The sequence below is a fragment of the Canis lupus genome, chromosome 18, assembly GCF_011100685.1.
Source record: "Canis lupus familiaris isolate Mischka breed German Shepherd chromosome 18, alternate assembly UU_Cfam_GSD_1.0, whole genome shotgun sequence".
Classification (NCBI taxonomy): Eukaryota; Metazoa; Chordata; class Mammalia; order Carnivora; family Canidae; genus Canis; species Canis lupus.
The window spans coordinates 9,729,433-9,752,173 of NC_049239.1; the positions used below are offsets into that span (position 1 = coordinate 9,729,433).

Genomic DNA, 22,741 nt, shown 5'->3' on the forward strand with positions numbered 1-22,741 from the left:
GGCTCAGTGGTTGAGCATCTACCTTTGGCTCAGGTCATGATCTTGGGGTCCCGGGATGAAGTCTCACATCAGGCTCTCTGCAGGGAGCCTACTTCCCCCTCTGCCTATGTCTCTGCCTCTCTCTGTGTCTCTCATGAATAAATAAATAAAATCTTAAAAAATAAATAAGTATATAAATAAACCCACAGGCCAGCCAAAAACAGCTACATCAAGTATGATTTGAGGGATCCCTGGATGGCGCAGCGGTTTAGCGCCTGCCTTTGGCCCAGGGCGCGATCCTGGAGACCCGGGATCGAATCCCACATCGGGCTCCCAGTGCATGGAGCCTGCTTCTCCCTCTGCCTATGTCTCTGCCTCTCTCTCTCTCTCTCTCTCTCTGTGACTATAATAAATAAATAAAAATTTTTTTAAAAAGTATGATTTGAGTTCTGATCAAAAATTATTTGGAAGCAGGGTGCCTGGAGGGCTCAGTCACTTCAGCATCAGATTCTAGGTTTGTGCTCAGGTCAGGATCTCAGGGTTGAGAGATCTAGCTCTCTGCTGGGCCTGGTACTCAGCTTGGAGTCTGCCTGAGATTCTCTTCCTTTCCCACTCCTTCCTCCCTGCCTCTCTGCTCGCTCTTGTGTGCATTCTCTCTCTCTTACAAACAAATAAAATCTTTTAAAATTTTTATGTGGGGAAATTTTAATGCCACTCAATTTTAAGAGTATCAAGATATATATGGAAGAGATATACCTTGCAGGTTTACTCTAAGACATGCCTTCTTTTAAAATTGTGACCCACAGATCTACTGCATCAGAGTCACCTGGGATGCTGCTTCAAAATGCAGGCTCCTAAGTTCTACCCCAGACCGACTCAAAGGGCATGCTTGAGTGTGAGGCCCAAGAATTTGTTTGTTTGTTTGTTTGTTTGTTTGTTTGTTTGTTTGTTTGTTTTTTAATCTCCCCAGAACCACAACACAGCCATTAGAATGGCCAAAATCCAGAACACTGACCATGCCAAAAGCTGGCAAAGATGTAGAGCAATGAGAACTCTCATTCACTGCTGCGGGGAATACAAAATGGTACAGCCACTTTGGAAGACAGCTTAGCAGTGCCTGGGTGGCTCAGTTAGTTAAGTGTCTGATTCTTGATTTTTGGCTCAGGTCATGATCTCAGGGTGGTGAGATGAAGCCACGCATTGGACTCCACACTCAGTGCAGGGTCTGCTTAAGATTCTCTCCATCTCCCTCTGGCCCTCCCCTTACTCATGCTCTCGCTCTCTAAAATAAATAAATAAAATCTAAAAAAAAAATCACAGCTTAGTGGTTTCTTACAAAACTAAATATGCTCTTACCATACGATCCAACAATAGCACTCTGAGTTATTTACCCAAAAAAATTTAAAACTTGCATCACTCAAAAACCTGTATGTGGACGTTTATCATACCTTCATTCATAATTCCCAAACCTTAGATTTATTCATAACTGCCAAAACTTTGGTTATCCATAATTACCAAAGCTGTAGTACATCCAGACAATGGAATATTATTTGGCACCAAAAAGAAATGAGCTATCAAGTCACAAAAAGACGTGGAGGAAACTTAAATGCATATCACAGAGTGAAAGAAGCCAATCTAAAAAGGTTACATATTTTATTATTCCAAATATATGACACTCTGGAAAAGGCAAAACTAGAGATAGTAAAATGATCAGTAGTTATAGGGGTAAGAGAGGGAATGAGTAGACAGAGAGGATTTTTAAGGTAGTGAAAATATTCTGTATATTATAATGATGGATACATGTCATTATACTTTTATCCAAACCCACAGAATGTACAACACCAAGAATGAGCCTTAAGTTAAACTGTGGACTTTGGGTGATTATGATGTGTCAGTATAGGTTCATCCTTGGTAAAAAATGTACCACTCTGGAGAGTGCTGTTGATAACAGCGTAGGAGCACAGAGTATATGAGAAATCTCTGTACTTTCCTCTCAATTTTGTTGTAAACCTAAAAGTATGCTTTAAAAAACTGGGTTTTTTTTAAAGTTCCTTTGTGATTTTCACACATCCTAAGTTTGAGAATCAGTCTGTGGAATAGCAGTTCTCAGACTTTGCTGTACATTAGAGTCATCTGGAGAACTTTTAAGAATCTCAATGCCCAGACCATATTCCATACCAATAAAACTAAAAAACTCTGGGGGTGGGACACAGGGAATAGTTTCTGAAATTTCCAAGTGATCCCAATGTGCAGCCAAGTTTGAGCCCTGGTTACAAAGGTACAGCTCAGAGACCAAATTCAGTATTCCTTGGTGTCTAGGCACACTCAACTTAAAGTTTTTAACAATAACAAAAACAATAAAATGTTTGATACCCACTTAGTCATGGTGGCAACAAATAAAACCTAACACCCTGCCATTAGGAAAAATGTTAAGTATGGTTTAAACATGAACAAATACTTTTTACCAATTTGACAACATACAAGGGGGGGCGGGGTTCAGCACTTTTGAGTCAAATGAAAAGGAAATGTATGAAGTCCAGCCTTCACTGACAGAAAACTCAAACTCTTGAATATCAGTATGTAATCAGTTTCATTACATATTATGATGTAGGAAATGACAAATATTGTATATTTTTTTCATACTGCTACAAATCAATCTGCAACAGTTTGGGGATATTTATAAGATGCTGAAACAGAATATGCCTCAAAACAAACAATATTCAATTAGGTACCCAATGTCCAAGAAGTAAAATGATTTCTCAGGTCAAATCTTTTTTCTGTGGTTAAAAAGACTTGACAGATGCACTTGGTTTTCCCTCAGTGGCTTACAAGACACTGCATTATTAAACTTAAGACAATATATCCGAATACAGTGGAAAATTAGTCACAAAATTTAAAAAACATTTTTCCCCAAAGAAGTGCAAATTTCAGACACAAAATGGGCCTTATGGATTGAACAGAGCTAAAAAGGATAACATACAAAAAAAAAAAAGGATAACATACTCATTTTACTATTGTGGCCTGGCTTAAGTTCAATAAAATCAAAAATATAAAGATTTATAGAACTATTTGGTGGAAAGGAAGTCACCATTCAGAAAAGACCCAATGATTTACATGATTTCAAATCATGCTTTAAGTTTTTGCAGCTTCCTTTAGAGAAAACCTCAGAATGCATTTGCATTATCATCTATCCTGTAAATGTGGTTCAGTTTCACAAAGAATTGATTGAACTGAAAACAAACTATCCCACCAAGAGGACACAGTGTTCCTGGAATTTTAGAGATAAATATATGGATTCCAGAACTACCCTGAAATTTCTGGCAATTGTCTCTCGGCAATGTTTTTTAGTCCTCTGCCCTTGTGAAAATTCATCTAAACTATCAAATGCCTGAAACTAAAAATGAGTACCTTACTCAGTGATGCAAAGCTTGAAACAGAATTGCTACGGACTTTAAGTTGCACAGAACATGAGTTGTTTAAAATCAACAAAAATTTATATATAAAACCAAACTTCCTATAGCCACTTCTGCTAAAATGGTGAATTAGTTTCTTATTGCCATGTGCATTCCTCATGTGAGTGGCCTTTTTCCTCACACCACTCTACCTTCCTGTTATCACTGTCATTTCTCAAACTACTGACTCTGGTCTCCCCCACCCCACCCTACCCCCATCTTCTAAGGACCTTTGTAAGTACAGAGGACAATCTCCCCACCTCAAACCCCTAACTTAATCACATCTACAATGTACTTTCTACCATGTAATGTAACATATTCACAGGTTCTGGGAATAAGAATGTTGATATCCTTCGAGGCCATTATTCAGTCTACCAGAAATGGTAACAAGGAAGGAGCAGAGAGTGGACACAGTCCTAGATAAACATTACTTTTCCCTTTCAACACAAGTGATCAAGGTTTTCTTGTACTAGAATTTCTAATACTAGAGTTTCAACCTGTCTCCCCATTCTTCTGCGTTCTAAGACTACTCTGCCCATTGCAAAAGCCACTAGCCACATGTGACCACTGAGCCATTGGTGAAGATAATCCAAATTAAGATGTGCTATAAGTATAAAGAACATATAAAATGTGAAAGACTTGGTACAGGAAAAAAATGTAAAGTATCTCCTTCTTAATTTTATATCAAGGGACACCTGGGTGGCTCAGCGGCTTAGCGTCGCCTCCATCTGGGCCTGATCCTGGAGTCCCAGGATCAAATCCCACATCAGGCTCCTTGCAGGGAGCCTGCTTCTCCCTCTGCTGTGTCTCTGCCTCTCTCTGTGTGTCTCTCATGAATAAATACATAAAATCTTTTTTAAAATGTGTATCAACTTTATATTATGAAATAATATCTTGGGTATATTTTGTTAAATTAAATATATAATTAAATTTTCATTGGCTTCTTTTTACTCTTTTATTGTGGTTATTAGAAAATTTTGAAATACATACATAGGGAAGTTCTTTGACGGTTAATTTTATGTGTCAACTTGACTGGACTAAGATGCCCAGATATCTGGTAAAACATTATTTCTGGTGTTTCCTGAAAAATTAGCACTTGAATAATGAGCAAATGAAGATCATCTCACCAATTCGAGTGGACATCATCCAATCCAACCCATCATGAAATGTGTTTGAGCTGGAGCATTCATCTACTCCTGCCCCTGGACATCTACTCCTGCTACTGGTTCTAGGGCCTTCAGACTTGGACTGAATTAAATTATTAATAATTATTAAATTATTTAATAATTATTATTATTAAATTAAATTATTACATGTTTCTCTAGAGAACTCTAATTAATACAACTTCCAAAATGAAAACACTGGAAAAATTCTCAACTTTTTCAGAACCTGGAAGTTAAGCAAAGCCTTAGAACAACTGATAAATGATTATTCAAGAAAAATGCCTGAATTTAAATAAGGACAGTAAGCTTTATGATGTCTTCATTTGCCATAATTCCAACCACCTCGACCAGCTCTGAGGCAACCTTGAAAACCAACAGCCTCACAAATAGCTGAGAATACCAGCAATCTAGAAGCCACAGAGGTAAGCAGAATGAGTTAGAAGTTTATGAAAAAGCCCCATCACCAGAAAACTGTCACTATTCAACCTGTCTGGCAGTGCCCTGGAAAAGCTTCATTTTCACAGTTGCTTTATTTGACTTCCCTCAGAGCTTACTCAGTACAAAAAACCCTATCCTCAAGACATTTGTGGAAAACAATCAGCAATAATTGTTTAACATCCCAGCTAGCTAAGGTGGCAATACTGTTTGGAGCAAACAAGAGGCTACCCAAAAACTTAAAAAAGAAACACTGGACAAAGAGATATCCATAGGGATACTGAAAAGCTCAACATATTCCTTGGCAATCTAGAAGGCCATGTGCATGAGCAAGAAAGACCTGAGAAGGCCTAATGTTTCATTTACAACCGAATTTCAGGTTCTGCACAAACATGAAGTGAAGGTAGAGTTGTGAACTCTGCCTCAACACATGCAGAGCAAATGTTAAGAGATACATTGGTTCAAGGCAGCTAAGAAATACATTCCTACATACCTGAGTGAATCCAACAATTCCATATACAAATGATGATTCAACTAGCATTCCAGCACATGCTATCAGAGGATCCCCTCCCCCTAAATCCCATCGATCTGGCCACCAAGGAATTTCACTCCAATCACCTTCCAGCACGTTAATATAATACCATGTTCTGGTTTATAACTGCAAAGAACCCCCGATGGACCAATAAGTTTAGGTAAGGACAGCCTGCCCTCACCCCCATCCAGCATGAAGCAGCTACTGAAGATGAGACCTCTGCCCAAATGCCAAAACTTTGTCATTGTCAGGGGGAATACAGAGGCCACTTTTAAGCAACAGGCTTGAGCAACAGAAACCTGAGTAAGGTGAAAGGGCCCACAGTGACTACCAGGCTGGATACGAACAGGCCATTCGGTACCTACCTCAAAATATCCAGTAAGCCCTAGCTGACCAATGTGTTACTTACAACCGGGCACAGGAACCAAAAACCAGAAAATTCCATATGCTCTCATATCTCTTCACTTTCCCTCTTTTTTTTTTTTTTAAAGATTTTATTTATTTATTCATGATAGTCACAGAGAGAGAGAGAGGCAGAGACACAGGCGGAGGGAGAAGCAGGCTCCATGCACCGGGAGCCCGACGTGGGATTCGATCCCGGGTCTCCAGGATCGCGCCCTGGGCCAAAGGCAGGCGCCAAACCGCTGCGCCACCCAGGGATCCCTTCACTTTCCCTCTTAATCATCGCCCCCTATTACTGCCTCCTGGCAAACAGTCTCTCCTTTGCTGTCCTGCCTGCTGCTCCCTGTACTGTATTCAATAAGCCTCTATCTCCTTAAAAAAAAAAAACAAAAAAAAAAAACTAGACAATAACACAAATCCACTCAAAGAAATAAAGAGCACCAGTAGAGATAGCTAAAATAGGTAAGCATAAAAGATTAGTGTAAATATATTTTGTCTATAAATCTTTCTTCTCCTACCTGATTTAAAAGAGAACCTGAACAGAGCCTATAGTAGTAAATCTGTGTTGAAGAGCACACAATGTATAACAATAATAGCACAAAGTAGAAGGAAGGAAATAAAGTTACCTTAGAGCAAAGTTTTTACACAGTATTCAAATTAAGTTGGTATTAATCTAAAATAGATTACTATAAATTAAGATGTTAATTGTAATTCCTAAGGCAGCACTAAGAAAACAAAGAAAAAAATATTTTTTTCATATATATTAAGGGTATTATAATAGTACACTAGAAAATATCTATTTAACCAAAAAAAGGTATTAGTGAAGAAACAAAAAAACAAAACAAAACAAAACAAAAAACATAAGACATACAGAAAACAAAAGCAAACGGCAAATTAAAAAAGCAGAGATTGGCAGAATGCATAAAAAAATTGATCCAACCATATTCCGTCTATAAGAGACACACTTTAGATTCAAAACCACAAAGAGGTCAAACTAAAAAGACGAAAGAAGATATACCATGTGTCATGAGCTAAATTGTGTCTCCTCAAAAATTCATGTATTGAAGTCCTAACCTTGGTACCTCAGAATGTGACCATATTGGAGGGGTACCTGGCTGGCTCAATCATGGTGTCTGCTGAGATTCTCTGCCCCCTTCTCCCCTGCCCCTCCCCCACTTGCACTCTCGTGCACTCCTTCTCTCTCAAATAAATAAATAAATAAATAAATAAATAAATAATAAAATCTTTTAAAAAAAATAAGATTGAGACCATATTTGGAAACAGGGTCTTTTAAGAGGTAATTAAGGGGTGTCCCAGTCAGTTCAGCATCTGTCTTTGGCTTCGGTCATGATCCCAGGGTCCTGGGATTGAGCCCTGCATCAGGCTCTCTGCTCATCAGGGAGTCTGCTTCTCCCTCTGCCCATCCCCGCTACTCATGATCTCTCTCTCTCTCTCAAATAAATAAATAAAATCTTAAAAAAAAGAGGCAATTCAGTTAAACTGAGGTCACTGTGATATCCCCTAATACAATATGACTGATGTCTTTATATAAAGAGAAAATTTGGACACAGATGTGCCAAAAAAGATGATGTGAAAACACAATTAAATATGACCATCCACAAGCCAAGAAGAAAAACCTGATACAGAACCTCTCCTCATGGCCCTCAGAAGAAGTCAACCTTGACAACACCTTGACCCAGAGTTCAACCCTCCAGAATTATGAGAAAATAAATCTGTAATGTTGGAGTCACCCAGTCTACATTACTCTGTTATGACAGCCCTGGGGAATAATACATCCTGAAAATGGTAGCCAAAAAACAGATGGAGTACATACAAATATCAGAAAAAAATAAGACTTTAAGACCAAAAATTGTCATTAGAAGCAAATCAATGCATTCTATAATGATGAAATGTTCCAATTATAAGGAAGACATAACAGGGATCCCTGGGTGGCGCAGCGGTTTGGCGCCTGCCTTTGGCCCAGGGCGCGATCCTGGAGACCCGGGATCGAATCCCACGTCGGGCTCCCGGTGCATGGAGCCTGCTTCTCCCTCTGCCTGTGTCTCTGTTTCATTCTCTCTCTCTCTCTATGACTATCATAAATAAAAATTAAAAAAAATTAAAAAAAAAAAAGGAAGACATAACAATTATAAACATGCATGAACCTAACAACAGAGCACTAAAGACCTGAAGCAAAAACTGAGAGAACTGAAGGAGGAAAGAGACCATCCAATAGTAACAGATGGAGACTTAAATATTCCGCTTTCAGGAATGGATAGAAGGACTAGGGATAAAATCAATGGAGAAATAGAAGGGTAGAAATACAAATCAAAACCACTTTACACTAATTACTTTACAACAGCTAAAGTAAAAAAGAGAATAGTGAGCAAGAATGAAGAAAAAGGAGATATTTCATAAATTGCTGGTGAGACTGTAAAAGACTGCTACTATTTTAGGGGAAAAAACGACAGGTCCTCAAAATATTAAACATCATGTACCATATAAACCAACCAGACCTAGCAAAAATCTATGTAACACCCCAAAACAGCAGCAGAACATACATTCTTCTCAGGTATACCCAGAACATTTTCTAAGACAAACCATTCATTAGGCTAAAAACAAGCCTTGGTACATTTAAAAAGACTAAAATTCACACAAAGAATGTTCTCCAGGGGTGCTGGATGGCTCAGTTGGTTAAATGTCTGCCTTTGGCTCAGGTCATGATCCCAGGGTCCTGGGAATGAGCCCCATGTGGGCTCCGCGTTCAGTGGGGAGTCTGCTTCTCCCTCTCCCTATGCCCCTCCCCTCTGCTCATGTTCTCTCTCAAATAAATAAATAAAATCTTAAAAAAAAAAAGAACATTCTCCAACTGCAATGGAATGAAGTGAGAAATTACTAACAGAAGGATATTTGGGGAACTCACAAATGAGTGGAAATTAAACAACACATTCCTAGAAACCGGTGGATCAAAGAAGAAATCACAAAAGGAAATTAGAAAGTAATTTGAGATAATAGAAAAGGAAAACACAACATACCAGAACTTATGAGATGAAGGTAAAACAGTCCTTAGAGGGAAATTTACAGCTGAAACTTCCCATATTTAAAAAGAAAAAGACCTCAAATCAACTTAACATTCCATCATAAGATACCAAAAAAAGAAGAGCAAACTAAGCCCAAAATTGGAAAAAGAAGGGAATAATAAAGAGCAGAAATAAGTTGAATAAAATGGACAAAATCAATAGAGAAAATCAGTGAAATCCAAAGTTAGTTCATTGGACAGATCAACAAAATTAACAAATCTTAAGGGAGATGAGAAGGAAAAAACAGAAGACTCAAGTTATTAAAATCAAGAATGAAAGAGTGAACATCTCCACTAACCTTACAGAGATAAAAATGATTTTTTTTTTATAAAAATGATTATATGAAAATACTATGAACAATCATATGGCAAAAAATTAAGTAATTAGGGCCCCTGGGTGGCTCAGTCAGTTAAGTGTCTGCCTTCAGCTCTGGTCACAATCCTGGGGTCCTGGGATGGAGGCCTGCATTAAGAACTAGGAAAATTAACCCAGTAAAGTTGCAAGATATGAGACCAAGAAACAATCATGTTATTAAAATCATTCTCAGACACTTGGGTGGCTCAGTGGTTGAGCGTCTGCCTTTGGCTCAGGTCGTGATCCCGGGGTCCTAGGATCAAGTCCCGCATCAGGCTCCCCTGCAGGGAGCCTGCTTCTCCCTCTGCATATGTCTCTGCCTCTCTCTCTGAATAAATTAATTAATTAAATATGTTTTAAAAACTCATTCTCCCAATAAACAGGTCAAGATATATTATCTTTGTATAGGCCCTGTAATAGCTAAAACATATTCCCAAACATCCCTATTCACCATGACATTGTATTCGTAGCACTGCACTAATATTTAAGTCCATAAATAAATTAATGAATACTGGGAAGGCCTTACATACTTGTGAGTAAAAGTATAGCAGCCTCTGGATCCAGATTGAGTTCAGGTTTCAGCTCTGCCACTTAGTGAATGGCTGTGTGATGTAAGTCAAGTTACATGATTATTCTGTGCCTCTGTTTCCTCCTCAGTAAAATGGGAGCAACAGAGCCATTGAGGAAATAAATTAGTGTATGTAATGTGCTTAGAACGGTGTCTAGTATAGCGTTACAAGTTTTACTATGTTTTTAAAGACGTTCTCAATAATTCAATTTGGGAGAATACACCCTGTAAAATACAGCGTCTACTCCAAGGTTAGCAAGTTGATACCACTTTATCAGTGTTGCACCTTGGCGGACATTGTGGTTTGTAATCACAACAGTCCTATCTCAATCTTCTTGGTACTGGTCTCCGGTCAGCCCCAGTGATAGAAAAGATTAAAGCCATGTACAGTTCTGTGTTGTTACTACTATCATCCCATTAACACAGCACCGGAACTCAATTCTTACCCAATAGGTTTGACCTAGGACCCTGCCAATAAATTCCATCCCCACTAAAAAAAAGTCTGTTACTGACTCTTAATGTGCCTACTTACTAAAGATTATTAGATTATTATTTACATGTCACCACCCACATTTATTCTTCAGATGATAATTGATAAATGGCCAGATTTAGTGTCAGTGTCAACCTCAAGGGATGTCCTTTAGTTAATCACATCAACCTTTTGTCAGTTCCTAGAGCATGCTAAGTCTTGTCCTGCTTTGGGTCTTTGCATTTATTGTTCCCTCTCTCTGGAATAATCTTGCCTTGGCTAACAGAAACGTCCATTATCTTTATTATACTGTTTATTTCCTTCTGCAGATATATCATTTATTACTTGTTTATTTTATCTACATCTTCAATGACCACATAAATTCGATAGGGCAGGGAACTTGCTGGCTTATTTACCATTTATTGTATACTCTGGCATAGTAGATGAGAAACAGGGATGGATGGATGGATGGATGGATGGATGGATGGATGGATGGTTGAATGAATAATGGATGGATGGGAAATAAATTCTACTAGAGCAGATTCAATTTCACTCCTTACTCCCTAAAGGGAGTATCTCAATAGGTTAAAAAAGAGAGATATCTGAAAAATAACTTTTAAGGTGAAAATATATTTAGTATATGGCATTTACCACAACAGAAAGGTAAATTAAAGCATTTTAGAAGATTTTCTATGAAAATGGTTGAAACTAAAATAGTTTCCTTGCAGCCTTCGGTCATCTAGAAAATGAAATCAACCAGAATATCCAAATTGCTAAATGCTTAAGCTAATCAAGATCTTACTGTATATGCTGGCATATAAGGACTCTAGGCTCTGAAAAAAAAAAAACTTAAAAATTATTTATCATTATACTTCATTTACATTCTGTAAAGAACTAAAGTGATTTTCCTAGAAATTAAGTCTCAGCCACCATGCTTGATGTTAGTCATTTATTTATCCTTTATCTACACTGATGGCATAATAGACATGTTGGTTGAAGCCAAATAGACATGTTCCTCTAGGAATCAGTTGGTCCATGACTTATGGCAGGTTTACAGCCACTATTAATTAGCCAACACAAAAGGATATGATTATAACATTATATTCTACATAAAATTTTCCAACCCTAGAAAGTACAAGGATGAAGGCAGAATCAATTAACTTCGCACAAAAACAAATTGTTCTAACTCTAGTAACACAGGCAATTCTAATATTGTTAAACCTACCTTTAGGAACAGTCAATTCAATTCATTAATTCTACAAGATTTTGCAAAGACAAAACTAAATTTAGTGAATATTTGTCAACACCAATGGATGCTTCTCCTCTGACTTTTTTTATTGATCTTAATTATTTTTCAGAACATTTTGAAATCACCAGATTGTTTTAAAGTATCCAATAAGAGAATTAAACTAGATCACAATGAAAGTTGTCCTCCTGTTTTATTCTTTTCTCCTTTGAGATACTCTCCCACTAGTAATTATCAGTTATTAAAAATTAAAAGTTCTAGTTTATCTCAGTGTGGTTCATGTCATATAAAAATATGCAATGCCAATGACTATAACTAAGGATTTCAGTTATACAAAACCAGAGCATCCTCCAACACAGTTACATTTCACTGGATTTCCTTTAAAAAAAAAAAAAGAAAGAAAGAAAGAAAACCATGTTTTATATTGTAGACAACTTGTATTCAATCTAAATTGAATATTGAATACAACTTGTATTCAAATCCATTTATAGAGATTAAAATAATAATGAAATAAATTATCTAAAATTTTAATTTTCTTTGGAAGTTATCTAATTTTTTACTTTCTTGTGTGTCTTCACCTTCCTAATTAGTCATCTTGATATCAGATAAATGTTCATATCTATTTGTACCCCTTGAACTTTAATAAAGCAGTGAGAGGCCTTAAGTTGAAAGCAAAGACTAGAAGCTGGACAAGGATTAAAAATTGGCCTCAAGTAACTAAGGATTACGAGGCTGACACAGGCCTTCATGGCAGGAATGCGGTAGGCTTGTCAAAAGAGTGAGGTTCAAATGCAAACTCAGAGTTCTCTGATTTCTTAAGCTTTCTGATATTAGCTCTTGTTACTACTATCATCCCATTAACACAGCACCGGAACTCAATTTAGTGCTCAATTTAATTTCTTTTTCTCCCTCCCTATTCCATGCTGTCAACTTCCTTGGTCATAGGTCTCTCCCTTACCATTCTCTGTTCATCCTTCTGCATGATCTCAACTTTCAGCCTCCACTTCCTTCCTGGATACATAATTTCTTTCCTCACAAATCTGGCACATTTACAGACTATTCTTAAGGGAATTCTTCCAGAACTGACTTATCAATTAGGCATCATGCTCACAATACTTCAGAAGCACACAAAATGTTTTAACTTTAATTTCTTTCAAAAGGAGAAAAAATTAATGCAATAATAATTAATACATAATAATGAATTATATTCATCTTTATACCAATGCAGCTATAATTCTTAGTTTTTTTATGACGGAAAAGACTCACAAAGGCAAAATTGTCTGAGGCCCACCGAATCATAATGAGCCCTGAATTCTGAGTCAACCCAACCCTACATCCTTCCCCACTCAAAACTGATCCATTCTAGCCTCATGGGTACAACATGGACCAGCAGTGACTGTATAAGTATTTATTTCAAAACCTGATTTATGGTAATGGTTGCATAACTCACTAACTGTACTAAAAGTTATTAAGTGATCCCTTGAAACATGGTGAATGTTATGATGTCCAAAACATACCTCACTAACCCTGTTTTTATTTTTTACTTTTTTATGTTTTTAAACAAGATATAGAATTTTTAAAAAGCAGAAACATTGGTATCTAAAGACACAAAAAGATGAACTTCAGATTATTTTACTTATTTCAAATTCAGAAGTTTATCCATAGCTACAATAATGATAGCTAAAATTTTATCTACCCTAAATATGAGCAATATTACAAACATGTAGAAAGAATAGTGACATTAAAAATGTAAAAACATTCTATATGTGAAAATAATTATGGAAATTTGGTGCTAAAAAAACTCATTGTAGTAGTAATTAGGGGAGCCTGGTTGCAATTAAGTACAGGAAGGATATTAAAACTTCCAAAAGATATTTCTGTAAGCCACAACAGAAGAATAAGAGCAACAGAATAATTGGAACCACATCCAAACCCACTTCCTTGTTATTTACCAATATCATCTAAAGAATACTGTTTAGATGCTGACGTTAGACAATCTTCAGTTGACAACTTTAAATCATATTAAGACTAAAAAAAAAAAATCAAAGAATTTTATGACAAGGGTTAAAAGTTCATAGCCTTGAAACTACGAAAAATTTGGTGCCCACTTGTAAACCACATCCCGGCAACTGTCGTGTCTCTACAATGAAATGGTTTTGTTGTGGTTAAAGCAATCAGCTTCGAGTTAATAATTAGCTACTATTCAAATCAAGTGTAATTTGTGTAATTGTATACACTAGGTCACTTTTAAGAGAAGGAGTACAAAATCTCATTTTTAGCAACTGATATCGAATGTTATAATCATCCATCACTCTATGTAATGCAATCAAAATGAGTAGAAAAGTATGTTTTTTGCCCACTGCATGAAATCGCAGTCATGTTCCAGGCAGCTGAAATTAAGTTCAAATATTATCTGGTTAATGCAGGTGAACATTTATATAAAAAAGAGAAAATGAACACACTTTTTAAAAGGTGAAGTTTCCTATTATATTACTTTGAAAAGCACCTAGAAATAGCATTTCCCATTTACATAAAACAGAGTTTAATCATTCTGTGGTTTGGTATTTGGATTTAGAATCTAGAAATGTTATCTTAAATTGAAAAACTCAGTAAAGTTAGTCAAAATTTCTCTATTACGAAGTTATAATAATTATGATAATAAAATAATTATGTCAATAACCACCTTTTTAATCTCAGCACATTTCTGACATCGCAAAATGTGTTTTCAATAACCTAATATAAAATTAATGCTAGTCATCAGAATACTTACTAATTTACAAAGAATATTTCACATCTTTTTAGTGCACTAAATTCTCAAAACAAGCCAGTATTGCTAATATAATGTTGATTGCCACCACCCCCCAACATCTATTTCCCCTTTCTCTGGCCAAAAAATAAGTATGCCATTCTTTGGGGGAATCATATCTCCCCATTTACAGTCATATGGTTTGGGTAGGGTTAATCCCATCCCTCATACCTAAAACAGCTTAAGCCAAATAGCATATTTTTTAGTGCTCATTAATTAGGAATGATCACTTAACCCAGTGAAATATATGGTCTGGTTTTCTGGGGCTTCTACAAAAAAGGTCTTCATTTTCCTTCCACGGAAACTGCTAAAAGATTCTGTGAGTTTTTTTAATGGTACAGTATAAAGATGTAAGATCTGAAACCAGAACTGCTTCAACTATACCTCCATATAATGAAAGATGGAGAAAAGGGGACTTGGAAAAGGTGGACAGTGCAGAATAGGAATGAAAACAAGGAAGTAAAGAAAGACAAGTGAGAAACAGATGGAGGAGAGATATGCTCAAGGCTTGAGGATCACACATGAGAAGAAAAGAAGCACAGAGACAAAATATAGAGTAGAGGCAAAAAGTGGTGAACAGAGCTTGCAAAAGTTCTTATCACCCACTGCCTTGAACTTCAGACAGGCTTCAACATAAATTATTGTCTGTACCACTGCCCTTTGAAATTCTAGCACCATCAGAGCTCAGATGCTATTGGCATGTGGCAACTATAGCATGTATCCAAGGAGACATGGTCTTTGGTTGAAAAGACCATCACCAACAGAACTGATAAAAAAACGAAGGCGTTGAGAGGTTAAAATCCAGATTTCTAAGCATGATATTTGAGGCCCTTAACAATCTTGGCCCAAACATGTTCTAAAACTGTCAGAGACCTACAGAGAACTGTGTACATCACCTCCAGCCCTTCTGTACGACATGGTCACCTCGACTACTAAGCTCTGATATGTCCCCTCCCACTCCAACCTAGCAACCACATTGTGCCTAGGACACAATGAGTCCTCAGTTGACAAGAGCTCATAAAAAAAAAAAAAAAAAAATCCAGTCCAAATGTTCTTTCTCAAAATTCTCATATTTCAACAGAAACATTTGTCCATCGGGGTAAATTGCATGATAGTTTTTAATCACTGGATCTAAACACGATTAGATAATGATTCAGACGGGCCCACTTTGTTGCACTGTCTTATTCTGACTCTTGGTATGCAGGGTGGGAGCAAGGGAGCCAGTCTTATGCGTTCCCTCATTACTGAGTGCTCCATTGCTTCTCTGCCTCTTACTAAATTTGCCTTCTTCCCTGGAGCTTCCCCACAGGAAAGCTGGATTTTGCCTGTCCTTTGGTGCCAAAGCTTTTTCCTTTATGAAGTAAGGAAAAGAGAACCAGTCAGGAGATCAGAAACCAGAATTCTTGCTGTGACTGTTGGTCAAGCAGATCAACCTCCCCCAGCTTCAGTTTCCTTGGAAATAAAATAGGAATAAAAGTTTCTGCTCTACTTGCCTGGGTGGCAGTTGAGCATCAGACTCTTGGTTTCAGCTCAGGTCATGATCTCAGGGTCATGGGGGCAGCCCGGGTGGCTCAGTGGTTTAGCACATGATCCTGGAGACTCGGGATCGAGTCCCACGTTGGGCTCCCTGCACAGAGCCTGCTTCTCCCTCTGCCTGTGTCTCTCTGCCTCTCTCTCTGTGTGTGTGTGTGTGTGTGGCTCATGAATAAATAAATAAAATCTTTAAAAATAAATAAATAAATGATCTCGGGGTCATGGGATCAAGCCCAGCACCCAGCTTTGTGTTCAGTGTGGAGTCTGCTTGGGATTCTTTCCCTCTCCTGCCCCCTCACCCCTCCCTCTGCTCACATTCTTACACATATGCTCTCTCTCTAAAATACATAAATAAAATCTTTTTAAAAAATTTCTGCCCTACCTACCTCAAGTGATTATGAAGATTATATAAAATAGTAGGTGTGAAAGTCCATAGCTCTAAAATAAGAAGTTATTTTTACAGTTAAAAGGTAATGACAATAGCCAAGATATGGAAACAATCTAAGTGTTCATCAATGGATAAATGGATTTAAAAATGTTGTACATATATACACACACAATGGAATGTTATTCACCCATGAAAAAAAGAAGGAAATCCTGCCACTTGCAACAACATGGATAGACTCTAGGGCATCTGCTAAGTAAAATAAGCCAGACAGAGAAAGACAAATACAATACAATGTCATTTATATGTGGAGTCTAGAATAAATTATTCTACTAAAAAAAAAAATACTGAGCTCATATATAGAGAACAGATTGGTGGTTGCAACAAGCAAAGGGTGGGTAAAATAGGTGACAGGAGTCAAAAGGTACACCTTTCCAGTTATAAAATAAAGAAGTCACATGGATGTAATGTACAGCATGGTGACCACAGCTAACAATACTGTACTGCATATCTGAAAGCTGCTAAGAGTAGATCATAAAAGTTCTCATCATGAGAAAAAAAGATCACAACTACGTATCATGATGGATGTTAACCAAACTTAGTGTGGTAATCATTTTGCAATATATACAAATATCAAATCGTTATGTTGTACATCTGAAACTAGTATCATGTTACATGTCAATTTTACCTCAATTTTCTAAAAATTAATGAGTCTTAAGCACACTAATAATCTTAGCAAGCTTTGACTAGATTAGCTATAGCAAATAGGTTAAATCACTGCTAGCAGGTTTGCTAAAAGCATCATCATTAATTGTTTACCAAGTACTTACCCTAACTCAATGGTTTTCTTCCTTTTTCTAGCCTTTCCTAGCACACCAAAGGGTCATGAGACATACCCACTACTAACAGTGGGTCTCCTATGGATCTCAAAAGATTGGGAGAGCCCACTCTGACAAATACTGGGCTGGGCTTTGAGGATACCACTGTAAGCAGGAACAAATGTTATTCTAGCATTCATGGAACTTACAGACCAGGGGGAGGACATGAACAAGAAACATAGATACATAGCCAAAATGACTGGAATACATGTATATGTGTATGCATGCATGACTTACTGTACTTACTGTATATCCTCACTTTCAAACAACCCTAACAGGGATACCAGCCCCCTCCACGCCTATCCCCAGGGAACCACACACCTCCACATTGTGAATCCATTGTGTTACGTGCTAGAAAATAATTAAACTCTACAATACGCTACAGGAGAATTTCTTCCAGAGCTAGTTAATCATTGACATATAAGTAAAGCAGTCTAGGTAAAGATCAGGAGACTTAAGTAGAGTTCCAAATCCGGGACCAGCCACACAATTTACAAGTATTGGTGCAAAGTGAAAAAAATGTAGGGCTTCTCATTCAAAAATAATTAAGAATCTCAAGGCAGTAATAACAAAGCATTTAAACTAAGCCTAGGACCCTCTGTGATTGCACAGATCGAATACCCATGAAACCTTCCTGGCTTCTATACTTATTGAATGTGTAATTTGTAGCCAGTCACTTACCCTACCTCTGGTTCCTTACAGCTATAAAATTAAAGGAGGGAAGAAAAGGCTTTCAGCTTCTTCCCATAACTAACACCTATGTTTCTCTATTTAGGAGACTGTTCATTCATTTAGAGGGAATTATTTTACCCTTTTATATAACCATCCAAATGCTCACTGTGACTCAAAGCTAATGTTGAAACCCCATACATAGCATTTTACCTTCAACCATTTTTGTTTTTCTTACCTCTAGACAACTCTTTAATTTTGTCTAAGAAAAAAATAATTTATGTTCAATATTACCTCAAAATTGTAATAGTTATTAAGTCCAATAATAGATATTATGGTTTAATGGGTTAGTAAAAAATCATATATGTTATCATAACACAAAATTGGTTTTTACATTGAAATAACTATATTTTAATATAACTGGTTTCCCTTGCAATTCTAAGTGTACCATTTTATGCATGTTATGCATGTTATGTTTTTACATAATTCTGAGAAAAGGTCCATAGGCTTCACCAGACTACTCAAAGGGTCCACAGTACAAAAAAGGTGAAGAAACTCTTGGTCAAAAGGTTACGGAACTCAAGTGACAATAAAATAGAACCAAATGTATTCTTATCTCACAAGTAGTAATAGACCCATTTTAATATAAATAGCCTTTAAAATTCTAATTCAACAGCAATGTCTACATACAACAAAATCTTCCTGGCCCATTTGATTTAACATGACAATATTTAAGTATTCCAAAAAGACAGCTTTTGCTGTTGTTGTCTGTGGGCTTTTCCTGTTTTTCTTATTTTTGCACACGTGACCATAGGATTTGATATGAAAGAGTGTAACTCACATACACATCTTTATATCACAATTTCAAATGTTCTTTGGATTGGTACCTGAGATGACAGTAGGTTACAATCAATGAACAGTCCTTTCCCAGTTTTGTATCTTTGTATCAATCCAGCCATAATGGCTCCATACGCATACAGGCCAGTAGCAAGATCAGTCATGGCCACTCCTGAACGAACTGGATCGCCATCCTGATTTGAGGGTTGGGGTGAGAAAAACAGAGAAAATTGAAAATCAAAACCATCACATGATTTCTCAAATATTTGAAGAGCAAACAGAAGAAAGAATTGTATATGACATGTGCATGCACACACACAAAAGAATAAAATAAGTTGCTACTGTGGATAATCTGCTGATGGTAAGAATACATTTATATTTATTGTATTTCTCACTCCATCACCTACCAACCAAACTAAACCAAACCAAATAAAATAAAATGTTTTAAACATGTATGAAATTCCTTCTTAATATATATTACTTTGTTTACCATAAAAAAAAGTTAAATTTGAATTTAAATGAGTAAAACTATTGGAAACAAAAGAGAGTTTTTTTTTTTTTTTCCTGTTGAGTAAGAGGCTCTCCCAGGAAAAAAGAAGGCAGAAGACCTGGTCTATTCTCCTTATAAGCACGCTAATTATTGACAAATATACTAATGGTATTTGCTTACAAAAGAAAAAAGAGTACTTATTCAGAGAAGGCTTTCAGCAAAATACTTTTGTTTTAGAATTACTTTTGTTTTAGAATTTAGATACACAAACCTAGAATCTATAGTGTTTGTGTCTTTTTTTAAGATTTTATTTATTTACTTGAGAGAGAGAGAGAGAGAGAGAAGCAGACTCCTTGCTGAACAGGAAGCCTAACACGGGGCTCCATCCCAAGACCCACTGATCAGGATCTGAGCCGAAGGCAGTTGCTTAACCAGATCATTACCTGAGCTGAAGGCAGTTGGTTAAACAACTGAGCCACTGAGGCACCCCTAGAATATACAGATTTATAAGGGATGGGATATCACCTATACAATTGTTGGAGTATACAAATGTTGGAGTATAAAATATATAGAATGTTTCACAGCCTATAGTGTTCCCTGTTGTATGAAGTAACCTATATACTTCATTAGAGATCATATCTACTGCTCTGGGATTGAGAGGTTTGTCTATTATGGGAAGAAAGAATCTAGGGGTCTCTCTCAATGTCCAGGACCTCTATCTGCTTCTCCTGTGCCTATTGGCCCCTTGTATCCTTAAAAATTGCAAGTAAAGCTTAATACTGCTTAATATCTTCAATCCATGTCAGTCTGATTTGACAATACAATCCTGGATCTATATGTAAAGATATTACAACAGTGCCTGGCAAACAATAAGTCCTATAAAAATTAGCTAACATTATCATTAACATTATTATCAGTCATCGTTATATCATAGAGTTCCTATTTTGTACTACCTTAAATTCTGTTAACTCTGTCATCATACAGAATACCTAAAAAAAAGCCTACATTTCATCTGGCTGATACATTCATTCAATCCCTTCTTTATTCATTAATTCCAGCTGTTAATTCAATCAATTTCGGGAGCTAATTTTTATTTTCCTGCAATCCATATATGAACTATATCAATCATCTTAATGAGAGTGCTAAGTAATGTTAAAAGCAAGTAAATGAGAATATATAATTACTAAACTTTTTCTCTGCTTTTCAACACAATTTGAAGGAAGATATAGCAATGAAAATTGGAAACTTCTAGCTGTTTTCTACCTGCTATGACTGGAGAAACTTGCAGTGGCTTGAGTCAGTAAACTTAAAATTAAATGTGTCACTGGGATTTAAGATTATTTATAGAGAGACAAGTTCAAATTTAAGTTTAAAGACACATTTTCTCACTATAAAATGAATAAACTCATTTTATCTGCTCTACTTCTCAGACCAATAGGAATAAATTAGATAATAAGTCCTTTGTCATATATTAAAACTTCCTGATAAGGGGAGACTATACCAGATTAATATTCTAAAAACATCATTACATTATCCAGAATAACAGTATGAAATGTATAAGCATTAAATAAACATTAACTCATCAATATATTAAAGACAACATTGTCTGGGAGATCCCTGGGTGGCTCAGCGGTTTAGCGCCTGCCTTTGGCCCAGGGCGTGATCCTGGAGTCCCAGGATCAAGTCCCACATCGGGTTCCCTGCACGGAGCTTGCTTCTCCCTCTGCCTGTGTGTGTGTGTGTGTGTGTCTCTCTCTGTCTCTCATGAATAAATAAATAAAATCTTTTTTAAAAAAATAAAGACAACCTTGTCACTGTTAAAAGTGACAATTTGTGCCAAATAATTTCAGCGAAACAGCAACTGGAACAGGCTAACACACTTTAGATTCAAAGATGCAAACAGCCTGAAAAAAATGAAAGCATGGGAAGAAATATATCATACAAACAACAGACAAAAGAATGCTTGAGTGGCTATACTAACATCAGACAAAATAGATCTTAATACAAACCAAAAAACTGTCACTAGACAAAATAAAAAGATATTTTATAATGAAAATGGGGTCACTGAACTGGGAAGATATAACAACTAGAAGCATATATGCACCCAACAACAGAGCTGCCAAAATACAAAAAGCAAAGAGTAACTCATTTGAAAAGAGAAATAGACACTTGAGGAATAATAGAAGGTTTCATAACTCAAATATCAATAGTGAATAGAACAACTAGATAGAAAATTTTAAAAGAAAGAAAAGATTTGAATACCATAAACCAATATATCTAATATCTAGAAAACACTGCACCCAACAACAAAATACACATTCTTCTCAAGAGCACACAGAACATTCTCTAGGACAGACGATCTCATAGGCCATAAGATAAGCTAAAATAACACACACACACACACATACACACACACACACACACACACACACTGAAATATTACATAGTCATAAAAAAGGATGAAATCATGCCATTTGAGACAGCATGGACAGACCTACAGGGTATTATGCTAAGTGAAATAAGTCAGACAAGAAGACAAATACTATATGATTTCTCTCATATGTGGAATCTAAAAAACAAAACAAATGAATTAATAAATAAAAAGCAGAATCAGACTTATAAATACAGTAAACAAACTAAAGGTTGCCAGAGGGAAGGGAGGTGGGGAATGGGCAAAATGGATGAGGAGGGGTGGATAATAGGCTTCCAGTTATGGAATGAATTAGTCTTAGGAATAAAAGCACAGCATAAGAAATATGGTCAATGGTATTGTGACAGATGGTAGCTACACCTGTGGTAAGCATAGCATAATGTATAAACACGTGGAATCACTATGATGTATACCTGAAACTAATGTTACAGTGTGTGCCAACTATATTCAAGTAAAATTTTTGAAAAAGAAAATGCCTCAAGACAAATGAAAATAAAGGTCCAACATACCAAAATGTATGAGGTGGAGCTAAAGCAGTATTTGAGGGCAATTTATAGCTTACATACCTGTATTTTAAAAGAAGAAATATTTCAAATGAAAACTTACCATCCCCCCTTTAGACATTGGAAAAAGAAAAGCAAAGTAAACCAAAAGGAGTAAAAGGAAGTAAAACAGTTTAGAGTAGGAAATAATGAAATAGAGAAGAGTAGGCCAATGGAGAAAATCAACAAAACAAAAAGTTGGCTCCCTGAAAAGATCAACAAAAGTGACAAATCTGTACCTGAACTTTTTTTAAAAAGTAAAAAATAAAACTAACAAATAATTAGAAAAACTGAATAAATATATGACAATAGAGAAACTGAATTTGTAATCAAAAAGCTTCCAACAAAATTTTTAAAACCCTGGAGAATTCTACCAAGTATTTTTTTTAAGTTTTTGTTCAAATCCCAGTTAGTTAACATACAATGTAATATTAGTTTTAGGTGTATGATATAGTGATTCAATGCTTCCACACTTTACCCAGTGCTCTTG

The 22,741-nt window shown here is 36.4% G+C and overlaps 1 protein-coding gene across 2 annotated transcripts in view; it reads right to left on the reverse strand.

The window, feature by feature from the left end:
• SUGCT (succinyl-CoA:glutarate-CoA transferase) overlaps positions 1 to 22,741 on the reverse strand; it is a 714,309-nt gene that overhangs the window by 566,938 nt on the left and 124,630 nt on the right. Inside the window, exon 8 of one of the 2 annotated variants that reach the window (XM_038562657.1) lies at positions 18,839 to 18,982. The exons of the other annotated variant lie outside the window; for it this stretch is intronic. Coding sequence (XP_038418585.1) covers positions 18,839 to 18,982 — 144 coding nt within the window. The remainder of the gene's footprint in view (positions 1 to 18,838; positions 18,983 to 22,741) is intronic. 2 annotated transcript variants of the gene reach the window in all.